This window comes from Trachurus trachurus (genome assembly GCF_905171665.1).
Source record: "Trachurus trachurus genome assembly, chromosome: 24".
Classification (NCBI taxonomy): domain Eukaryota; kingdom Metazoa; phylum Chordata; class Actinopteri; order Carangiformes; family Carangidae; genus Trachurus; species Trachurus trachurus.
Window position 1 is genome coordinate 12,886,006 of NC_139910.1, and position 24,587 is coordinate 12,910,592.

The window sequence follows — 24,587 nt, forward strand, 5'->3', positions numbered from 1 at the left end:
TGCAGTGGAGGCCGGCGCTAAGAGCTCTCTCTCTGACCGACTGTCTGTGCAGCTTGTGATTTCACCCATTTACTGTGGTGTCTCCTGGGTGGTTGCTGTTTTTTTGTTTTTTTTTTGTATTTTTTTTGCCTCCACCTCCTCTTTACTTGGCCTTCAACCAGAAGAAGAGCAAAGACTGTGAAACTACCAGAAGAGCATGAAGATGGTTGGCTTCAGTTTTGAAACATGCTGTACCTTCTGGTTTTCTTTTTTTGGATTATTGTGAACACCGACTACTTATTTCCTTCCACGTATGTAGGTGTTTGTCAGCCTGTCCGGGACCTTTTGTGGTTGTGATTTAAGAGAAGACGTGAAGCGTTTGATCAGTCTCCGACGTGATCTCGATGTGTAACTCCTGAGCCCGACGCTCTCTATGTGAACTGACCTTGATAAACATTGTCGATGAATCCACGTTCAGCGCTCTACACTTTTTTTTTTTTTTTTAATCCTTCTACCTCCCTCTTTCTGTCACTGCCTCCAGTCCTCACCCCTCAGCTCCACCCTCCCTCGCTGTGTCTCCTGCCCTCTCTCCATATAATCTCAGCCTCACAGACTGCAGCAGCATAAGCCCTCTGTGAATGGCAGATGGGAGAGCTAGGTGGGTGTACAGAGGCCGAGCGAGGGCACTAGTGGGTGTTAAATACGTTGAAATCCTTTTCTTTTAAAAATGCACCTTCTCCTCTTCTCTCCTCTCCTTTTTTTTTTTTTTTTTCCGCCGCTGTGTGCATTTCTGAAAGCTGCTGTTTGAAAATATCTGAAAGGTGACATGATTTATGGAGTCACAGTCTGCCTGGTCATCACACGTGTGCTTTTGCGCTGCACACCTGGCCTTATTCTCACACAAGAAGCTCACACTGAATTGTCGAGTTAGCTGCCTTCTTAAGATATCTGAGGCAGGTTTTATTCTCCAAACATCATGTTACTATTTTCTGCTATTTTTATTTTTTTAAAGGCATTTTGTGTTCATTGAGGTCCCTTTAACGCCTCAGCCAGAGATCAATAATCCTCCTCACGCTTCTGTTTTACCTGCGAGCGTAATGAGTACCTTCATAATTAGAGATGGTGCCGAGGGATAATGAATGAGTAGAGGATTTTTTTTTTTTTTCTCCCAAAGCTTAAGATCTTCAGACGACTTGTGTCGCCATAGAAACCGATCATGGGAGTCATCCAACACCTATATCCTCTTCACTTGATGGAGAATCTTCAAGAGGTGTAAAGGTTCAAAGCCCATTAGAGGGAGTAGAAGAAGTATTAATTGGCTTCAGTAAAAGTAGCAGTGCATGATCCATATAAAAGTGGTCTTAAAAAATCTTATCTAAATGTTCAGATGTATCATCACAGAAAATTGTATTTGTAATAACAAAGATTTAGTATTTTTAATGCCAATTTCAGGCTAATTGACTAATCAGACAGTCAAATGCAAAAGGTGAAACAACTTTAGACCAATAAAAGTTATGAAAATGTAAAAATATAATGAATGAAAATGACTTGATATGATATTTGTGCAAACTGAAAGATACTGACTTTATAAGGTTGAGTGTCGTCCATGACCGATCCATATTAAACCAGTTACTGTGAAGTCATACATGTTTTTTAGCGTCTTGTTACTTTACATAAATGACTCCAGTGAGTTGGAGGCAGCGTTGTACAGAGTGTGAAAAAAAAAGTAAATAAAACGCTGGTATCTGTATCAGAAGTTGACGTCGCCAGTTCACAGGTTGAAACATTGTGAAGAAAGAAAGTTAAATTGGTCCTAGACTAAATGTAATTAGATTGGAAAGTCATTATTGTCGCCAAGGGGGAAGCTGCTTAGCAACAGCAGCCAACACAACCAATGCATCATAGAATAAAATAATAAATGGAGACATAAATCCATAAACACACAGCCGCTGTTGCTGTAAGAGTCCATCAGTATTTTTTAATTATAGTGGAAAAACTCCATCAGCTGAGGTGACAAATGATCTCAGATATTCCTCCTCTCTTATCGCAGGGGTTGAAACTCTGCATGGCGACAGTTGTTGTGACCACTGACCTGGTAAACAATGGCTGAGATCATTCAGGTCGGTGCCAATGACCTCATGACGAAGTTAAATAATATTCCCCAGTTGGGCTGGGTATCGCTGCTGATTAACTGAATTGATTTGATACTGATTCACAAGGTCCCGATTCGATTTGATATTGATTCATTTGGAGATATTTCAGTCATAATACCAATTTTCACAAAACTAATGTTGCAAATTGTACAAATATTGAACCTGGTGTATTATAAAAAAATATTCATGTTTACATTGAAGGGGACATGTCACAGATATGTCTTTAAGACACCCGGGAACTCTTTTAATTTGTGGAAAGGGGGCATATCTACGTATGTCTCCTAACTTGACCGAAAAGCATTACATTTATGCATATTTATTTAACATGACCCACTCCAGAAGTAAACAGTGCTATAGTGCAATGACACACATTAAAAGATTTTATGAATTGATATCGAATCTTTCAAATGAAGATCGATATGAATCTGAAATTTTTTTTTTTTTTCTATTTCCCAGCCCATATGTTGTCAAACTTTCTGAGGTCCAGGCCAAGAGGCTGAACTGGTGCACAACAATTATAAAAACAATTGACATAACAATACAAACATTTCATCATTCAAGAATAGCAGGTGCACATCTGTTAGTTTATGTTTTATAACGGTAAAACCCCACGGCGTTCTCCAGTAAAGAACACTCTGATTGGCCTTTTCTGCAGATGAAGTCAGGGTCATTTTGTCATCGACAGCAGAGCAAGAGGAGCGGGAACGACCCCGAACTGACCTCAAACATGAACCTTCACAAACAGCTGTGTGTCAGTTCAGGCCACATCGTCCACATGCACTTGTGACAGTGTTTTTTTCTTTTATGACCCTTTTACTTGTGACCTTTGCACTGATGACGTGATGCTCCGTCCCTCGCCAGGCCTTTTTAACCTCCGCTCCGCCCACACACACACACTACTCTATAACTCGTTGCCGTGTCCTTGAATGACAACGACAGCACTCGCTCTGTCAGAAGCATCTGGTCACAGTGACAAGGTGAAAGTGTGCTCCTGCCACGTCGACACGAAGACCTGATAGTGTTTACAGGTCACAAGTTCAAATCCAAAAAAAGATTTACAAGTGAAGCTCCTGTAAACTAGACCAAGGCAAACAATTAGTTAAAGGGACAACAAGGAGTTTGTATTTGGTTATAAAAAAGTCTCACATTAATGTGGGTGAATCTGTGTTACCCACACTTGTTAATGGCTCCATTTTCGATAAATATATCGTTTTGTCTCTTAATTAATTGTTATTTTAATTAATGGTGGAAATGCTGGGCGAGCCGACCAGCGTTTCCTTACTTTCGGTTTCGTGGACGCTGCCTGGCGGGTCATGAGAATAACGCCGCCGAATCGCCGTTTGTGGTCGGAACTACGACGGTATCTGATCGTCTTCAAACCTCTGACTTTCATTGTTGATGAATGAAAACATTCTTGGCAAGACGTCCGTCCGACTCCTCGTTGTCCCTTTAATTCATTTAGTATTGTCCCTTTTTTATCTTCATGATCAAAATTAATTTTTAAAAACTTTGTCATTGTTTAAATCTTATTTTTTAATCTCTCAGGTGTCATAAAAGAAGTAACTGATGATGGCGGTCGTTCATCTGGCTGCAGCTCAACCTTGTGTTTCATAGATTAATTAACTGGCACAAAAAGAGGAGTTTTGTACATTAATGCAACAGGATGATAGTTGTTCAATCATTTCCGTTAATGCCCTTACAAAATTAGGTGTCACAACATCCTCGTTTTACGTCACGTTCACCCTCTGAGCCGCCTGTTTTTTGGACTGGATTATTAAGTCGTCTTGTGAGTTCTCTGAGTAAGTTTTTAATGTTGGAGGAAAGTCTGCATGTGTATCGACACTTTGGGAGTTTCCTCAACCTTTCCTCCTCTGGCTGAACCCGTTTTTTCCTATCTGAAGGAGGAGGTTCAGTCACGTCCGTTGTACCGCTCCAGCCTTTTTCCTGGAACACAGAGGAAACTGATTAAAGACTAAATAGAGCAATTAACAAGCGGGCTCCTACCGTCCCTCAACTTCTGTCTGATTGCAGATAAGCACTCCTTGACTCCTTGAGTTTTGTTGAGCAAAGAGGCCTTAAGAGTCAATGCAGCATGTGCGGTCTACTTAGGGATCCCCAGTGGCCACAAAAGTAAAATTATACAAGGAGATCTCCTTTGCTATCGATCCAGTGGAGCATAAATTAAACAAAGACATGTATATTTTAACACGTTTGATCGTTGCTCTTGAGGAAAACCAAGAGAAAGAACTTAAAGGCAGCAGTTTGGGATTTAAAGGCTCTTTGGACATAGATGAGGAGTCTTATCTTAACTAGAAAAAAGACGGGGGGATTTTCTTCCTCCCCGAGCCGCACCGACCGCTAATCTCAGTATTCACCTTTTGCAACTTTGTGCCCGAGCGCTTGCCTCCCAGAGCACCTCGTTGTTTCCCAGGATCTCACAGGAGGAGAGATTTAGGGCCGCGTAGAGTCCCCGAACAATGACTGGCCAACCTCCAAAGAGGCTTGTTGAGTGGACGGACTTGTCCAGCCACAGTCCAAATTTAATTAGCTTCTCAACCCAGTTTGGAGGGAAAACAATAGATCAAGGAGAGGAAGTGTTCAGGAGCTAAATGGTTCCAACAAAGCAGTGAATGCTGAGGATCAAGAGCTTCTTATTCACACCGTTTGTAACGCTAATTTGTCTCTGACTGCTGGTAATTAAAATCTTTTAGGTTGACTCCATTTATTTTCCAGAACCTATCCGCAGAAGTTGCAGCATCACATCTAAAGCCAGGTTGATGCTCCTGCGGCAACTCTACGGCCTAACCATGCCGATGCCTCAATGTCATCGTGCACCAGGGGTCCAGACTAACTTTATTTACTAGAAGCACAGTCGCCCCTGATTTAAGATTTTTAGTTTAGGGGTGGAATCAGAAAATTTAGGGGTGCACACCGTAATTCAACTTACAAAGCAAATATTCCCATTTCACATTGTTACTGATAAATACGTTGATGATGATCCTCATGATCCTGTAAATCAGGATTGGCCTCTGGTACACGGGGGTTACCAGGGAGAAAATATACATCCATTGTTCGCTTAGCCAGCGTCAAAATTAGTGGTTGCACATGCGCAAGTAGATGAAAAATTTACCCGCACTGTCTCAAATTTAAGATACAAAATGCCCCCATTTAGGGGCAGTCTGGAGCCCTGCGCAACATTCGAAGTTGTGTGTCTAGAGCACGCATCGCTGTGCATTTAGCTACCATAACGCTATTAATTTCATTTGTGAAACTTAGTTCATCTTCTGCTTCATTGTTTGAGCTCAGCGAACAATGACGACCGAACTGAAGTGGATTGTTTCTGGAGTTGGAGATGATTCATGTGGAACAACAAATGCTACCAACAATTTAAAAATGATGGTATAGCATGAAAGAGAAACTGGGAAAGCTGAATGCCAGAAATGGCGTTCTGAGCTGACCAATCACAGCCCTAGTTATAGAGGGGTTTTTTTTGGCGTAGGGCTTCGCGGCGTGGCAGACAGCTCTGTGGGGGAACGCTGTCGGCTCGTCAGGACGCACACCGTCTGTTTCATGTAGCGCAGGTCGAGTTCTGGTAAAAGTCTCGACGTTGAGGGGAATCGACAGAAGAACCTGCAGCTTCTCCCCCAACTGTCTGTCTCTGCGCCAGGGTGTCAGGTTAACAGGACGACCGCTGCCAAGTGGGTTAGGGTGGAAATGAAAGCGCTGCCGTGGAGCCGGTCCAGCATATCATCACCACTACCACCACCACCACCTTCATCTTCATCACCACTATGCACTGTCACACCGGAGCGAGTCGACGTTTCCATATTTCACATGCACGCATTGCAAACAGCTCTTCTTCGCCCCGCCGCAGGAGAAGATGTTAAACTGATTGATCAAAGTCTGTTTGTTCTCTCTGCGAGCCAAAAACCAAATTGCCGGCGTTGGCCAGAGCTTGAACTTTAGCACAACCCCGTTACGTATCAGCAGCCGGAGTCCTGGCACCTGCGCCTCGTCCAGACAACTGTCTGCACCGGCTGGAGGAGAAACTTCACACACACACACACACACACACACACACACACACACACACACACACACACAGTGATCAAAAGTTTGTGTGTATTTGTAATGGTTTATTTAAAAGTATATTTGTTTTTATTGCACTTCTCAACAGTCATTAGTTTTTAATCAGGCTAGTAAGTGAAGTGTAATGTAAGATTGTGTCTATCTAACGATCTCGTGTCTGTCTGTATGGTGTATTAAGACCAGAAGGCGAGAGAATTCGAGATTTTGTTTTCTTTGTCGTTAATGATATTAGATAACGCGTGATTAAAGCTTTTGCTGACACATAATCGCGTTTAATCCGACACCGAAACGATGCAGAGATCAATTGATAATGAAAATAACCCTTATTTACAGCCATGATCATACAAATGACCCATAGGACTAGATCGAGGCCTGTCTTATCATTATCGTCCTGATTGTGGAGTCAGGTGTTTTGAACCCTGTGAACTTCCTGAAAGCCGTTTCGATTTTTTTGTGCGGTTAATCTACAGACATTGTTCTCCCTAGTGAAACCGGGCTCATAAAACCAGTAAAAGCAGCTGATAAGGGCTGAAGATGAACAACATCTCTCTATCTGAGACGTTGCTGTTCGGGCTTTTCCTGCGGATCTGAATCGGCAGCGCCTCCTCCAAACCTCTGCAGCCTGTGCAGACATGCAAAGATCCTGATTTCCGCATGAATATTTCAGCTCTCCACGAAAGCACGGCGGTAGCCACCTGCTACCCGAGGCCTTGAGTGCGAGAGCCCTTAAACGAGCGGCGCGAGCCAGTTTTGTCTTTTCTCCTCTGCCAGGATTACTGAGCTCTCGGGTTACAGTTGTGAGAGCAGAGAGGAGCTATAAAGGCATCCTATACTGAAGCAGGTGCGAACCGCCGTCAAGGCTCACGTGTTGCATTTAATCCCACGTCCATTCATGCATTATATTTAATTACACCTCCATCACTAATAGTTACTGAGGGAGGAAAAATGTTCAAATTTCCATCCTGAAAATAGACGAGAGCGAAATGTGCAGCCGAAACCACAAATAACCACCTATAACTTTAACAAAGAAGGTAATTACAGAAAAAAAAACACAGATTTTATTCATTGTTGCAGTGGGGACTTGGTTGATTTTAACCTTTGCTGTAATTGCTGCTCTCTGCCCACATGTTATTGTATCAGTCTTATTATTATAGAGAACGGACGGTGTCCATTATTCTCAGCGTTGATGGTTGGCAGTAACGAACAAAGACACCTGATATTCTCAGACACAGTAGGAAGAGCTTTCGTGGAACGTCTTGCTTTCGACCTCTTATCACCCTATCAGGTGGCCACGGCAGCTTAGCTCCAGTTTTGGGCAGCCTGAGCCACCCAGGGGGGGAGGGAGGGAGGAGGAAGAGGAGGAGGAGGACGACTGGTGTAGCTGCTGGTCAGACGCCGTTTTATCTCCAGAAAATTCAGCTTAATTAGAACCTTTGACGGAGGAAAGTGTTGGATTTTAGTCGGTTTTATCTGGAGTTTAACAGGGGTTTTCGCGCCGCCAGGGACATAACAGTTGCTCTACTTAAAACAGGACCTTGTTCAGACTTGCCACAGAGCAACACCCACACTCTGAACTGCTGGATAATGAGCAGAAGTGTCTATAGATATGCGCTTAAAATATACAAACCCCAACCGGAAGTCTGTGTTGAATCATCAGCTGCTGCTCCTCTGATCTGTGGAACAAGAAGGGCCAAGCCTTTTCCTGATTGACTCACTGGGACAGTTTCAGTCCAGAGACCGACGACTGTGTATCTTACACTAATGTCCTCCAAGAATGTGAACTAATGTAGCTCAGCTTTTTACATCAATCACATCCCAGAGTGTGGGCTCAGTGAGAATAAAATGGCTTACATGGTATTGACTTATCCAAATATGACTCAGTGATAATTAAAGGGTTAAACTTAATTAAATATCTGTTCAACACAATGACAATAATCATGTGTGTTTATTCTGATTATACTTGATATTAATCATTTTTATTTGGAGCATCCTAATGAGCAAATAAGAGCTGAAGCTGAATTAATTTACTGTTCTTTTAATTAATCAGTTTACGGTTTTGTCCATAAAATTAGACGTCTTCATTTTCCCTATTTTATCTGATGCACAATCCAACGCCCAAAGATATGAATCAATGCTTGAGGCAGCAGATATTTCACTTTCTTTCCGCCAAAAAGAAAAAAAAAAAAAAGCCTAATGGATCAATCATTTACACAGCTATACGTTCATTTTCATTGCAGCTCTGTACTTTTTATGGTTATATTCATTATCTCTTAACCTGACCGATATTTTCTTTATTCGTCAGTTCATTATTTCTTTACTGAAATGTCAGGGGGAGAAAAAAAAAGGCTGTTAAATTCCCGAGGGAACCATCAAAAATCCAAAGATATTCAGTTTACTGTCACATCTCCCAAAGATAAGCAGTGAATAACGACATTTTAGCCGCTGATTAGTTTTCTGTCTGAACGAGTCCCTTCAGCTCAGATTCATCCCACCGATAATCACACGTTGATGAACTCCTAGTTATTTTCCAGTTTTGTATTAATAGTGTTTTTTATATTGAGGAGATGAAGAGAATACAGTGTCCTGTAGCTCATCTCAAAGTAAAGCCCCCCCCACATTAGACTGCTTTCTAATACCTATTGAACACTTTACCAATCAATACTGTATCACTCATTACTTCCCCTTTTTGCAGGAGCTTCTTTCCTCATGGGCTCAGATATGTACTGTTGTTACTCCAGTCGGGGATATGGAGCGAATGTTGAGTACAGAGGAAATGCTTGTCTGAGGGAGGAGACTGTAACCTCTATTTGAAGGTGACCAGGAGCCGCCTGTGTGGGAGTGCGGCCTACTGGGGACCCCTTCTGGCTAGAAACGAGATTTCATCAGCAATCATTAGTGACCCTTTTTTGTTATTCCTTTTTATTATTATTATAAGTCTCCTGCTGTTTTCACAATGTCAGCCAGAGCAGAAGACACTCTGATTCTCATTTATGATTGGAAAACCCGACAATTATTCCCCCCATTTCTATTATTATTCCCACTGTAGTTTAGAAAATATCATTAGTGTTAGCAGATACAAAAAGTTTAAATAAAAGTCAGAAGGTTGAACGTCCATGTTTATTTATTTGGATCCCCATTAGCTGTCACTAATGCAATGCATGTCCATGTTAAAAACATGCATATCTATCCAAATTTCAATAATATTTTGGTAACACTTTATTTGACGCCTATCTCAGTTATAGCACTGTATAACTATCATTATAAACACTCATTAATTATCATAAGGCTTTATAACAATAAGCATAACGCATCATAGAGCATTTTATAATGGCTTATAAGATCAAGTTCTATAATAGAGTTATAATGCTCTATAATAAGTAATGCTTATTGTTATAAAGCCTTATGATAATTTATGAGTGTTTATAATGATAGTTATGCACGTTTATAAGCCAATTATAACACATAACTATTTATAATGCATTATCGATGTGGGCATTGTCAGCAAGTTACTAACAATTATAACGTATTATAATACCTGACCTTATAATTTGTGATTTGCTGACGCTCTAAAAAAGAAATCTAATCAATAAGTTGATTGGTACCTTACTCGGCCACCACACATAAAACACTGCCTGATTTTTTTTTTATTGCTGAAAGCCTTTAAAGGATGTAATGATATCTGGGCCCTGCGAGGTCAGTGCTGTTGTTTCGTTCTCACTTTTCGATCTAATTTTTCTGACTCATCGTCCCACGCTCTTATAATGGACGTTTTTGTGGAGCTACAGACTGGTCGTCTCCTGTCAGCTCCCCCAACACCACCACCACCTCCCTCCCTCTCTCTCTCTCTCTCTCTCCCAGCACTTCTGATGAGCTCACCAAGCTCATAATGATTCCTCCCCCCCAAAAAAAACTCCAGAAAACACTCTCAGACTGTGGTTTTGAAATATGCTGCGCTGCTCAGCTCAGGGACGACGAGCGCTGACAACCCCGGGTCTGGTCTGCAGCTTCCACAACGGATCAATGCAGACAGTTTCTGCTGAGAGAGACTTCACTTATCCTTTTTTTTTTCTTCTGTATGTGTGTGTCTGTGTGTGTGTTTCATCGCTCTCCCTCTCTGCCTGTTTCCTCCAGGATGTACCCAATAAAAGAGGTTCCTGTGGAGGCAGAGGCCCTGACTGACTGGCTGTATCAGAGGTTCGTGGAGAAGGAAGTGCTGCTGGCCCACTTCTACGACACAGGTCTGTCTCTGCACATCTCGACTCAAAACTGAAACATAAACACATCAGTTCAACTATTCCACATATTACGCTCCTACATTTCCCTGTGACGAAAACCAGACACAAACTCAAAATACCATTACTGGAATGAATTCAAAATTGAGCCTTTTTCTTTACTTTTGGTTTTAATTACAGCAGGGAAAATAAGAACAGAACGCGTCAACATTTTCTCAGAAAATATATCTGCATCTCATGATGGCGAGACCTTCAGAAACGTATGTTGCAGAACAAACTGATGACATCGGTTACAAACATGTCTGAATGCACCGTTTTATCCGTTAGTGCCGTTATCCAGCACTGAAAAGAACAACATTTCACCATAAACTGGCCTAAGGAGAGTCGTCCAAGAGCCAAGGACACTGACAGAGATTTAGAGAGACCTGGAAGTAGCAGGTACAGTTAAAAAAAAAAAAGTATGTATTTAACCGCCATGGCCTCTATGCTGCTCACCATGCAAGTCTATTAACGCGTTCAATACTTATTTTCCCCGCTGTATATGTAAGATGAAGTTCCTCAAGACAGTTTTATTCATTCATTTTTTTCTTCTAATAACTATTTCTGTTTACATTTCCCTGTGTAATAAAAAAAAAAAGTCAGTATATTTAACTCCAGAGGTCAGCAGTAAATCAATATCTCATCTTCTCATGTTCAAAACGTTCTGTTGTGGCGTCATATCGTGGAAAGAAAAAAAAAAGACTTGCACAGAGACAAAATGACAGGTAGTAAATTCTTGTGTGCTTTAAAGTAAACAGGCAGTGATTTCAGACGCAGCCGGAGCCTCCGGGCAGCGTTTCCTCTGGCTATGTTTGACTAACATCTGAGGGCTGCTGTTGCTAGGAGACACGCCGTCGTTACAGCCTCCTGTTAACGATAATAAAAGTAGCTTTTCTTTGCTGGCGAACTGTTAATGATTTAATCCCAGTGTCTCCTCACAGCATCGTCCAATTAGCAGCGTCAGTCAGCACACGATCGACGCGCCGCTGTTCCTTCATGTTACTGCAGCTTTGTCTGTGTTTTAACTTTTACTGTTACAGCTATTATTTGTGAAATATAACACAAGCCAACATGACTTATTGACAACCTAACTACATACCAGAGCTTATTAGATAATGGAAAGTGGGTTTATTTTGTCTGAGTTTCTGCCGACCCTCCCTCCCTAAACTGATATCTAAATGTCTACATGATGGATGTTACTGCCTCTGAGTACATGAAGATGTTACACAACATAAATGAGTACTTTTTGCCTCACATATTCACACCCTCACAGGGGAATATCCCTTCATGAATATGTAGGGTAAATCCTAAACTTCTACTACAACTTACTACAACTTCTGAGAGAAAGCCGAGGGAAAACTAGAGAGATAGCAACAGAGGTGGTATTTGTAAGTGAAATCTCCACATCTTCTGTCCCAACTCTGAATAAAAAGTTCTAAATAAATACATAAAAAACACACAATAATTAAGATTCCTTCCAGTCTCCCGGGTCAAGAAAAACATTTATAAAAACTCATTCATTCCCACAGTCATAAACATTCTCATCAACAACTGAACAATTCAAGTGCACAACACTACTGATCATTTTGTCAGCACTTTAAAGGGATAAGTTCAACATTTTGGCAAGTTGGCCCATTGCCATAATCCCTATAGTCATAGCAGTAGGTTTGTTACCTTTAATTGTCGGTGCAAGCTATTTTTAGAACGGCAGAGCAGAGCCGCGAGCTGCTCAGAGCTACGCTATGGAGGCTCATGGGATTTCTTGGTTTCTCTCATCAAATACACAATCCAACAACTCTAAAACACTCTGGTGGACAAGTTGTGACCTGCACATTCACCACGCTATGAGATAATAACAGAACGTTACGAGACAGAGTTGTTTTAGAGGTAAATTCAGAGACTGCTTGCTGAAAAACTGTCCCTGACAGGAATGCGCATCAGTGGTTTTGCATGAATTTACCTTGAAAACGACTCTGTCTCATAACGTTCTGTTATTATCTCATAGCGTGGTGAATGTGCAGGTCACAACTTGTCTACGAGAGCGTTTTGGAGTTGTTGGATTGTGTATTTGATGAGGGAAACCAAGAAATCCCATTAGCCTCCGTAGCGTAGCTCTGAGCAGCTCGCGGCTCTGCTCCGCCGTTCTAAAAATAGCTTGCACCGACAATTAAAGGTAACGAACCTACTGCTATGACTATAGGGATTATGGCCAGTTTGCCAAAATGTTGAACTATCCCTTTTAAAGGAGAACCAGCTCTAAAACACAAACACATCACCCTCGGTCAAGAGCCCAGATCTCGGCGTGACCAGTAGAACCGAAACTAAAATACATTTCAACTACATCTGTTCTGCAAAGTCCCCTGAAGAGCAAAATGCTGTTGAGCTGATGTTTCTCTCTTTCTCTCTCTCTCTCTCTCTCTCTCTCTCTCTCTCTCTGTGCAGGGTCGTTCCCGCTTCAAGACGGGACACACAAGGAGGCGGTTTCCCGGCAGATGACCCTGGACCCCGCGTGGCTGTGCATGATCCAGGCGGTGGCGTTCGTCTCCGGCTACGTGTGGTACAGCGCCCTCCAGTACCTCTACTGCTGGTTATATTGAGTGCGCTGATGAGGCGAGAGTCTTAATCGGACCACTGGAAAAGCCTCAGGATCGGTTGGTGTGTGGCCCCCCGGCGTCACACATGCCCCCCCGCCCGCCCGCCCGCCTCCTCTTACTCCTCCTCCTCCACCACCTCCTCCTCCTCCTCTTTAAACCCCCCGCAGCCCCTCCTAAACGATGGATGAATGTACATTTGCAACAGTGGAGAGACTCAACCAGGAAACAGCAAAAACATATGAAGACACGTACACGGACACGCCGATTTTTACAGACGATAACGACGACGACGATGACGATGATGACGATGGCGATGACCCCAAAAACGATACGAGAAACTGGTCACGGCAGGCGTAGTTAACTCACACACACACAGAACCTAACAAACACCACACACACGCGCTCCAAACGGCCTAGCAGAATAATCTCTCGCACTCGTTCGTCACCACTCACATTTTGATGTTTACACGACGTCCTCATACACGTAGGCGCTCACACGTTACAGAACTTTTTATTCAAAGTTTAAAAACGAAAATGAGGCTCAGGACTGCTCCAGAAAAAAAACAAAAAACATTCTGGACCGGACTCTCTTTCTCTTTCTCTTTCTCTCTCCCCCTCTCTTCCTCCCTCCCCCTCCCCTTCCTCTCGCCCCCCCCCGGGCTTTAGCCGTCGTAGTTTTACAGAGTATAAAAAGTGTGTGTGGACGATGTGTGTGTGAGTGAGGATCTATGTGACTAGAAGCATAATGTCTGCCCGTGTTTTTCTTCCTCCTCCTGCTGCTGGCGAGAGCTGACGCCACGAAGCCCGTTGGACCTCTGTCGCTCTCGTTCAGCTCGTCGCCGATGAACTTGGCCACGCCCCCCCTTTCCAGAGCGAGCGGCCTGCTAACGGACGCGGAGGCTGCACAGCCGGCCGGCCGCCGCTCTGGCCTTCATTGCACTAAGGAATCCATACTGCCCTAACTGCTCCTGAACAGTCGCTGTCAGTCAGTGTTTTTTCCATTTTTTATTTTGTTTTCACCCCCTTCCCCTTTTAAACCCGCATATCTCCACGACTACGGCCATCGTTATTTGTCGTCTTTTATTTTGGTTTTATTTTATTTTTTGTTGCTTTTGCTGTTGTCGATGTTGATGTCGTTATTGTAGATGTTGTTGTTGTCATCAGGACTTTTTCTTTTCTCCACTCCCCCCCCCATTGTCCGCCTGTCCGCCTGCCTGTCTGTCTGTCGAGGCGGTATTCTGAGCTCACTGAAAGAGGGGGGATCATGTTTACACTGGCGGCCCTGCTGAAAGCCCGAAAAAGGACGACGGCTACGACGAGGTGCTCGATTACGGATCTTTTTTCTTGTTTCAGACGTTTATAAAAAGGAAAAAAGGAAGGAAGAGGAGACGGTGGCGTAACGCTAACTCAGAAAAAATGGAAAGGAGAAAAAAAAAGAAGAGAGAAAAAAAAACCGTGGGCAAGAATTTCAGTCTGACCACCTATAAAGTAATTCTCTCGATGTGGATTTTCCTTTTCACCCTCAACATTTGTACACACACACACACTTACAAACTCTTACACACACACACACACACACACACACACACTCGGCCATGTGCAGCTCCACAGCGGAGTCGGACGTCTCTGTCTCCAGGATCATCTCAGCAAAGCCAGACTGAGAAGGCACAGACTCTTTATTCCCACATTGGACTTATATAGTTTTACAAATATTTAAGCCATATGCTTAGTGTTGTCGGGGTGGGACAAAAAGACATGGAAGAAGAAAAGAGAAAAAAAAAAAAAGAAGATTTTTTTATAGAGAGCTACCCTAATGTTCAGCAATCTAAAATAGAGATTTTTGGCTTACAGGACTATAGGTGTCATTACTGTAAATTTACAGCATAACCTGCCTAAGTGAGTGTGTGTGGTTGTCGTTCTCCCCTTCCTCCCTTCTTCCTCCCCCGCCCACCCCTCCCCTCCCACCCCCCCATTTTTGATATATATGATTCATGTCGTGTTGCTCTGTGATGTCAGAGTGTGGCGGCAATTTCACCACAAGTGGTCAAATTTTATTTCATTTTAAAAATTACATGAACTTTTGTCCTCATGTCACACGGTCTGTTTAAATCTTGTACATAACGAAGCTGAGGAAGAGTTTTCATTGTCGGAAATGACGTAACTGCAGCGTTTTCTCTCTGTCTCTCTCTCTCTCTCTCTCTCTCTCTCTCTCTATCTATTTTTTGGGTCCGTGATAATTGCAGTTTTTTTTTTTTTTTTTAGTTTAAATTATCATGAATGTTAAAAAAAAAAAAAAAAAAAACAAGGAAGAAGAAAGCAAGGATTTCCCTTTCACTTATCAGTGTTAAAACCCTGTATTTTTTTTTTTTTTTTTTTAATATATCTTGTTTTTCCTTGAGGTCCTGAGCAGGAATTTGTCATGTGCTTCAAGACACCAGAACTACTGTAACTGTCTGTGTCCAGGCTGACACAACTATTTGCACAGTAACACACACTCGGGCCCAGTTTCACACTTGTACAATGGTACACGGTAAATCATATGAGGAGTTGGTGGGAAAACTGCGACTATCGAGCCTTACCTGATGTCCTGGTAGACCACAATCCTAAAAAAAAGAAAAAAAAAAAAAAGTAAATGCTGTTTCCTCACAATCCCTCTCGACAAACACTCTGCTGCTGTTGTGGTGTTTGTTACGAAGACGATTTCAAGGAGTTCGAGCTAAAACTGGGCCGGTGAGGAAAGGGATCACTCTTCACTGAGAAGGGAAACTCTGGCAGGGCCCTGCAACGATGCAGCTGTTCTCTCTCGAATGTACTCGTGTTGTGGTTTTGAGGTCAATTCTATGTAATTTGCTTATAGCCTGCTTTAAATAGGAAAATTATAGTGGAGCAGCAGTTATCATCGTTAAGAACTAATACATCTTAGTAGTTCCTGCCCTTCCTGTGCGCCACTGTTGGTAGAAACTGTGTGTGAAAACATAAAAATAAAAAAATAAAAAATAATAATTTAAAAAGGGCTACCTGATTGGGTAGGTGATAACATTTTTAATCAGGCTGTAAATGTTTCATCCAGCGGCCCTTTCAGATTCCCCTCCATCGTGAGAGTGACTTGAAATGAAGCTTCATATTTTTTCTTTTTTTTTGCCTTTTTAATTTTTTTTTTCTTTTCTTTTATTATATTTTTTTTCTGACCATGTTTCCAAAGAAGGCAGGGAAATAATGTTTTCCTAGATGTGGTTTTAGGAAATAAACACAATAGGGATTTAAACGAATTATACTAGAACTGTCTGTAATTTTCCATTTTGTACTTCTCCTTTAATTCCTAGCTACACAGCCATTTTACAACACAAAAAATTGTGCTGTAATAAAACATCATAAAGATCCTAAGCTGTGTGCTGCTCCTCTTTAATATGTTCTTTTTTCTTTTTCTTCTTTTGCACAGAGCAAAATTGTTGTCTTGGGTCTTATGATTTTTGTAATTCATCTTTTTCTTTGTAATGAAATAAGTTAGTAACGTAACGTAAGAGCATACTGAGAGACAAAGATGTCAGGGATTGAAACACAAAATACACATTTACAGTAATGTCAGTTTGGAGGGTAAGTATTCACAGGTAAACATGTGCATTCAAGTAATGTCGCATTTTAATAATTTGGTCTTTGTTTAAACGTATTGTGGTCACAACCAGAAGAAAATGTATTTATTGCTGCATTTCTATGTGAAAAGTGTTTATTGATTTGTTTGTAAGTGATAATTCAACAAGGTAATCATGGATATAGATGGATATCCTTTATGAACAGACTAAATTGAAATACGTTAATGAAAACAGATCAGATCAGGCTGAATTGAGTTACACAGAGAAAAAACTGTTTATATACTCAAAGTGGAAACAAGGCGCTCTGTCTTGATTCCCATTGATTTAAAGTTACACTTGTCTAGAGGGTTTTCTCTCTTGTCTGCAAATGTAAATGTCAACTTTCCCATCTCGTCTGCTCCGAGGTCCGAGCGGACGACGGTCTCCAGGTAACTGACTCCTGTGTGTTTGCTCAGATCTGAGTCTGTTGTTTAACGGCGGTGTCGGTCGCCGGCTGCTGAAAGGCAGCGCTTCACGTTACCAAGCTCTGATTTCAGCTGTGAGGCCGGTGGCTCGCTGACCGTGGCCTGATGTCAGGACTCAGCAGCCTCGAAAACTCTCAGACAGAAACGCCACAGACGTCTCAGATTATCAGAGATTATTAGTTTTACTTGTTTGGAGTAGAATAATATGATTAATATATGAACCTGTTGTACCTCGATCTGATGAGGAGGCTGTGGAGCAAAGCTGGATGTGGAAAGTTAATCCACTCGGATCAGAATCAGAATACTTTATTGATGAAGATAAATACATACATGTACAAATAAGATATAGGACAAGTTTCCTCTGAGTGTAGTATAGACGTCGCCAACCCAGGAGTATTGACTTTGTGGCGTCTCTGCTCATGTATTTTAGTCAATAAATGGTCTGGAGAATGTCACTTTGACCCATAAAGGATATGGATTAGACCAGGAGAGTCAAACATGCGGCCTGTGGGCCAAAACCGGCCCAGAGGGTCCAGTCCGGCCTGTGGAATATTTGCAAAGTGTGAAAATTACATAAGAGACATGATATGTTGTTGAAATTGCACAGGTTTTGCAAGAAAATTCAGGTTGTGATAGTTCATCACCTGTAAAAATCTTAATAATGTAGGCCTAGTTGTTCTTCTTTGCACTTAAACAAAGAGAAACATTTAGAGATCTCGTTATTTATAGGTTAGTATGATATTATTTTACAGGTCCAACCTACTGGAGATCAAATTGCGCTGTATGTGGCCCCTGAACTAAAATAAGTTTGACACCATGCATTAGACAAACCAGATGTAATGTGCTAATTGGAGAGTTAATATAGAAGTGCTTTTTTTTTTTTTTTTTTAAGGGATACTTCACCCAAAATGGATAATTCACCAATTTTCTGCTCACCGTCATGCAATGGAAGGGTTTGGAGAATTTTTTGCTGCGAGATGTTCGTTCGTCGTTGTAAACCATTGGATGTATCATGTAAACACGGAAGAACATCTCACAGCAAATCTCACGCATGCGCTCAAACATCAACAGAGCCACTGGGAGCTACTACTACAACAAGGCTTCAGGGCACCTTGGTCAGTACGGACGAGCAGTATGGAGGTATTTGGATGTTTCATAGTGTGTGTGTTTTGGACGATTCAAAAGTGAGCACTATCCGCCGCCATTGTATGAAAATCCGTTGCCAGTCGGACCCCCCCCCGGAACTCCAAAAGCGTTTTGATAACTCAGAAAGTTCTCCAAACCTTTCCTTGGCATGACGGTGAGTAGAAAATTGGTGAATTATTAAATTTGGGTGAACTATCCCTTTATTTTAATTTTTTCCCCCCTTTTAGCCAGAGTCAGGCTAGCTGTTTCCCTCAGTTTCCAGTCGTTATGCTAAGCTATGCTAACTGGCTTGTATCTAAACTACAAGTGGTGTTCATGTGACTCTGGTGAAACAGTAGGCCTATATTTCCAACAAAATAGGCAACAAGTGCAGCACTTGAATGGATGTATGGTATGATGATGCTTCATTACAGTTTCAGAGGTGGTCAACATTACATTACATAACCTCCCCCTACCACCCCCACCCCCCCCTCTATTGACTATGGCAGTCGATATGAGTGGTGTTGCGTGTGCTGCTGAAATTGTTGGATTCACAGGATAAATGGAAACAAAGGCCAGCGTGGTGGCGTGCCAATAAGCCATCATCAACTACATCTCTATAGCAACCAACCGGAGCGATGTGTTGTGGAGGCTCGAGGTCTGCTGCAGGAAAAGCCTTCATGCTCCAGGCGGCCAATGGGAACGGAGGGTGCAAACAGCAGGAAGTGAGCTGGAAAATGGGATTAAATATGCAAGAAGCATCGCCAACGCCAACATACCAAAGGGGCCTCGCAGTCAGTCAGTCAGTCAGGGTGGTGATGATGCTGCTGCTGCACCTTCTCCATCAGCATCATCATCATCATCATCATCATCATCATCACCCTGCATGGAGAATCTCGCTGCTCGGTACAAGCTCTCAGAGATGGACAGAGTACTTGACCCCAGTAGCTACTTGAGTAAGAGTACAAATAGGCCTACTACTGGTCAAAATTTACTCTGTTACAAGTAAAAGTAGCTCAGTCGACATGTTACTCGAGTAAGAATAAAAAAGTACTTGCTTCTAAAGGTACTTAAGTGTCCAAAACCACATGCTTTTAAATTTACTGTAAGAGTAAGAGTAAATTTCTTATTTTTCACATCAATGAATTACTATAATTTTTTCTAAATGAATTTAAGGACCTTTTAACTCTTGTTTCTGAGAGTTAACTCTTTGAAACCACCTGCACTGATGTGCTGCTTTTAGAGGTTAGGGTTTCCTTCTTTGACAAACACAGCTTGTGTTCAATAGTATTTTAGAAAGAAAAAAAAAAGAGCAGACCTGAAAGTAACGAGTACTTTTCAGCCTTCCTAGAAATTAACTCGAGTAAAAGTAAAAATATTTGTCTTGGAAATGTATTCAAGTACCAAAGAAATCTAATACTCAAGTAAAGTACAAATCCTCTGGATATGTAGGCCTAAGTACAAGTAAAGTAAATTTACTTGAGTTACTGTCCACCACTGCAAGCTCTAAATCTCTTTGCAAGGTCGCCCACATTGACACAAGCACACCAGGCTCCAGAGGAACCTGTGTGTGTGTGTGTGTGTGTGTGTGTGTGTCTTCACCAGTGTTTCTCCTCCTCTTGACACCTGCAATCAACTATTTCACAGGCTCTGCTCTCCAAAAGTCCCCCGGCCGCACTGTCACGCCTTGATGCCTGCTCCCCCGGTGACCATATAGCTACGCCGTGTAGTAGTGACGGTGGCGTCCCTTGAGTCAGCAAGCTCTAAACATCCAGCTGTGAGGAGGAGGAGCAGGAGGAGGAGGTCCAGGTTGAATGTCACTGCAGCAGCCACCGGCCTCTTCCTGCCGTCACAGGAGGAGAGCATCATGGGAGGAGAAGAAAACTCGTTGCCTGTTGCACATAGTTCAATAATCTGAATTTTTACTGTAACACCTGGAAATGTTGTTCTCACAGAAACAATGTCCCACTTAACGCATTAAAACACACACACTCACATGTGGCAGATTCTTTGCTGCTGCTTTGAGTTTCTGCTGCGGGCGACGAAAACAAGTGTAGCACTAAACCTGTGAAACTGATTAGATGATAATAATGATGTAATAGTGCTCATTAGTGTTAATTAATGAGCTTTAACAGTGGTGGTGGAGGCTGAAGCTAAACTACTGTAGCTGATTCACATGGATCCAGATGTTGTGCTAAACGATGGATGGATGGATGGATGGATGGATGGATGGATGGATGGATGGATGGATGGATAGATAGATAGATAGATAGATAGATAGATAGATAGATAGATAGATAGATAGATAGATAGATAGATAGATAGATAGATAGATAGATAGATAGATGATGAGCGGATGGGTGGGTGGATAGATAGATTGATAGATGGATGGATAGATAGATAGATTGATAGATGGACGAATAGATGGACGAATAGATGGATGGATGGATAGATAGATAGATAGATAGATAGATAGATAGATAGATAGATAGATAGATAGATAGATAGATAGATAGATAGATAGATAGATAGATAGATAGATAGATAGATAGATAGATGGATGGGTGAATGGATAGATAGATAGATAGATAGATAGATAGATAGATAGATAGATAGATAGATAGATAGATATATAGATAGATAGATAGATAGATAGAAAGAACGAAAGGGGCAGGAGTCGGGGGGTTGACATGGGAACCATTAGCCTCCTGTCACTCCCACTACAGGACCTCAGTCACCCCGGGAGAGGTCAGGAGGTTATTATGGGATGTCTGTGAGTGTCTGTCCTCCCTCTCTCTCCACTCGTGGCCTTTAACGGGGCGGATGACGTCACCGCTGGCCTGCAGGCACCCGACTGTCTCTGTTGTTTTTAGCTGTCAGTTTTCCGCCCGGCCCCCCCCAGACCGTTCCTGGCCGATGTCCAAACTCCTCCAGCTCTTTGTAGGAGTGTGACCTTTGCAGAGGCAGATAGACTGACAGACAGACAGACAGAGCGGGCCCGGGCGCTCGCTCCCTCTCGGTGGTGTGAGTGGTGTCAGTGTGTGATATACTGGCAACGCAGAGAGCGCAGAGCAGGGCTGGAGGGAGGGATGACTTGAACACCACTGTTGTAGCCTACTACGGCCGACACCACCGTTTACCGACCTAGGGATGTCACGATTATAGATTTTCTTGGTACGATTATTGTCAGAGAAATTATCACGGTATTTTTACGATTATCACGATTATTATCCATCAATAAATTTCACAAGACTATGAATGTGTAAAATCAAATATAGTCAAAATATAATTACATTACTAATCTTTAAATATAGGACCAGTTATTATTAATCCCCCGGGGGAAGTGTTTGAAGTCATTAATTGCCATCTATAACAATTGTTTAAGTTTATTTTTTTAAATTACAAATGACACGCTAACATTTAAAGCTCCTGTAGCTACAGACTTTTCATTTAGTGTTGATTTTGGCGGCTCCTGTGGACGAAAGCGGTAGTGTTTAGCCGGAATGAAGACTGCATTTCCCACTGCCGTGAAGACGTTTGTCTGGGCGGCGTGTGTAGATTTGTTTTGGAAATGTCGGAAAGAAGATGGGACTTGCTTTGAAAACTTTTTTTTTTTTTTTGCAGCTATCGGCAGCATGCGTAGTAATGTATCTATTTGTATCGTTTCGTCAGTGGTCCGACCCGACCATGCCTTCCAGAGGTGTAGAATTAGACTACTTAGAAATAGCGTATCTTCACACTGATGGGCTCATTTGCTGTTGTAGGTAACAGAGACACATCAGCAGAAACCAGAGACTTTTGCGTATCCAGTTAAAAGCTCCGTACAGGGGCTTTAAATTCCCACCAATTCAGTGTTACAGTAGAAGATAATGGACCAGTATCTGTGCATCTTCCTTTACCTTGGTGCACATCTGCCGATATGGTTCCGACATAATCTTTTTAGGAAAGTGACGGTATTTAAGAATCTTTACGATCAATTAATTGTGGCATTTAATACCGCGATTAATTGTGAAAACAAGTAGGCCTAATTATGACATCCCTACCGACAACACATCCCAGAAACTGCGTTTATCTCAGGCAGGGATCATCACACACACATCAGAGAGAAAAAAAACACCTTTTCATTGTGCAGCTTGCGAACTCCTTCGAAGTGTCAGAGATGTGTTGAAAATGTGACACCTGACATTACAAGAGCTTAATTATAGCTGCTGCGCAGCAATGGGTCGGGTCCGGGCTAATTTTGGCAAATTCTGAGCAACAAACAGGAGAATAGGAAGACAGGACGGTTGACCTTATAATGTTCAATTTGCATCAGTTGAGGATTGAACCCGCAACCTCTGGAACCAAAGACCGTTGTCTATCACACTGAGCTAATTGACAAGTGGCAGTTCAACAGTGGCTTCACAAATTGAGTAAGCCATTCACTGTCGTGCAGGCAGATTTGAAACCACAGTAAAAATAAAAATCAGTTTTTGAGGTAAAATAATGATATGTATTAGTCAAACATCTACTATGAATCTAAGATGTTAGGAGCCTTCGCACATGGTCCAGTCCAAACTATTTGGATTTTTAAATTTAGAGGCTTGCTGTGATGCCACCATTAGGACAATTGTCTTGTGATTCGTGTTGAGGACAACTGACATTTTGATCTGTCATCATCATCATCACCCTTGCTGGGTCTCGAACTCACAACCTCTGACACCAAGAACCAGCTCTTAACTCGCTGAGCTAATTGGCTGGTAGTGAGACGTGCTGTGTAGCTTCATTTATCCACTCAGGTGAGCCAGTGCCCGGGCAGCTGTTGTGATGAAATGGTCAAAATGTCAATAATTCAGTCATCTAAACAAAAATCTGATAATACATAAATTGCATCTTGACAGCATGGAAATGTTGGTGATTTGTTTTTAATGATAAGTGTTTTGCTTCATAAGAGAAAATATGATGTTTATAAATTCCACTCACACATTGGCTGCAGTTGTTCCCATGAGAGCAGAATTCAAAATGTTCTAGAAAATTCAGTTTTTGAATTAAAATTCTGATATTTGCTAAACTTCATCAACCATGACTCCAGAATATTCTCATTTTTTTTCAGGAAGGTTGAAAATGTATTTATCAAGAATTTGATGGTATACGTTTACAGTACTGTTTACAGTCAAATGTTTTCATGCACTGTAGGCTCAATTTTTGCTTAATCAAAAATCCGAGAAACAAGTTTTGTGGAGGACGGTCTGGAGATGCTCTGTAGCAAGTTTGGTGTCAATTGAGCAAAAATTGTGGGAGGAGATACATTTTAAAAGTTTTACAGTTATTGAAAAAAACAGAGTGATGGACTTCATAATTTGTAATAAGTTTAAGTGGACAAAAGTTTCAGCAGTATTGAGGCTACATTGTGGTGAAGTTTCAACACTGTAGCATCTACCGTTGGTTTGGTAGGAATTTTTAAAGTTTTTAAATTTAAACGCTTATTGTGCCCCCCCTAGGAGGGGGGGGCACATGTCCTTGGAGTTGAGTGAATCTGGCATGGGACTGAACCTTTGTGCAAAGTTTGGTGAGTTTTCGCCCATGGGAAGTATGACTTCCTTGGAAGAAGAAAGAAAGAAAGAAGAAGAAGATTATAGCTGCTGCGCAGCGATGGGTCGGGTCCGGGCTACTTTTGGGCAAATTTAGGCAATTCTGAGCAACAAACAGGAGAATAGGAAGACAAGACAGTTGACCTTATAATGTTCAATTTGCATCAGTTGAGGATTGAACCCACAACCTCGGGAACCAAAGACCATTGTCTATCGCACTGAGCTAATTGACAAGTGGCAGATCAACAGTGGCTTCACAAATTGAGTAAGCCATTCACTGTCGTGTAGGCAGATTTGAAACCACAGTAAAAAGAAAAATCAGTTTTTGAGGTAAAATAATGATATTTGTCAAACATCTACTATGAGTCTAAGATGTTAGGAGCCTTCGCGCATGGACCAGTCCAAGCTATTTGTTTTTTTTTTTAATTTAGAGGCTTGCTGTGATGCCACCATTAGGACAATTGTCTTGTGTTTCATATTGAGGTCAACTGACATTTTGATCTGTCATCATCACCACCATCACCCTTGCTGGGTCTCGAACTCACAACCTCTGACACCAAGAACCAGCTCCTAACTCGCTGAGCTAATTGGCTGGTAGTGAGACCTGCTGTGTAGCTTCATTTATCCACTCAGGGAGTCAGTGCCCAGGCAGCTGTTGTCAAGGCAGATTTCAGAAAGTCAGAAATTCTGTTATCTAAACAAAAATCTGTTAATACATAAATTGCATTTAGACAGCAAATCAGCTTAAGGAC

At 41.9% G+C, this 24,587-nt stretch overlaps 1 protein-coding gene across 3 annotated transcripts in view; it reads left to right on the top strand.

Annotated features, from left to right (window-relative positions):
- Positions 1–16,457, top strand: part of lpgat1 (lysophosphatidylglycerol acyltransferase 1) — a 53,853-nt gene extending 37,396 nt beyond the window's left edge. For all 3 annotated transcript variants that reach the window (XM_084001008.1, XM_084001007.1, XM_084001009.1), the window contains 2 exons: positions 10,353–10,459; positions 12,935–16,457. In XM_084001008.1, coding sequence (XP_083857134.1) covers positions 10,353–10,459; positions 12,935–13,089 — 262 coding nt within the window. In that variant the 3' untranslated portion in view covers positions 13,090–16,457. The remainder of the gene's footprint in view (positions 1–10,352; positions 10,460–12,934) is intronic.
- The last annotated feature ends 8,130 nt before the right edge of the window (positions 16,458–24,587 follow it).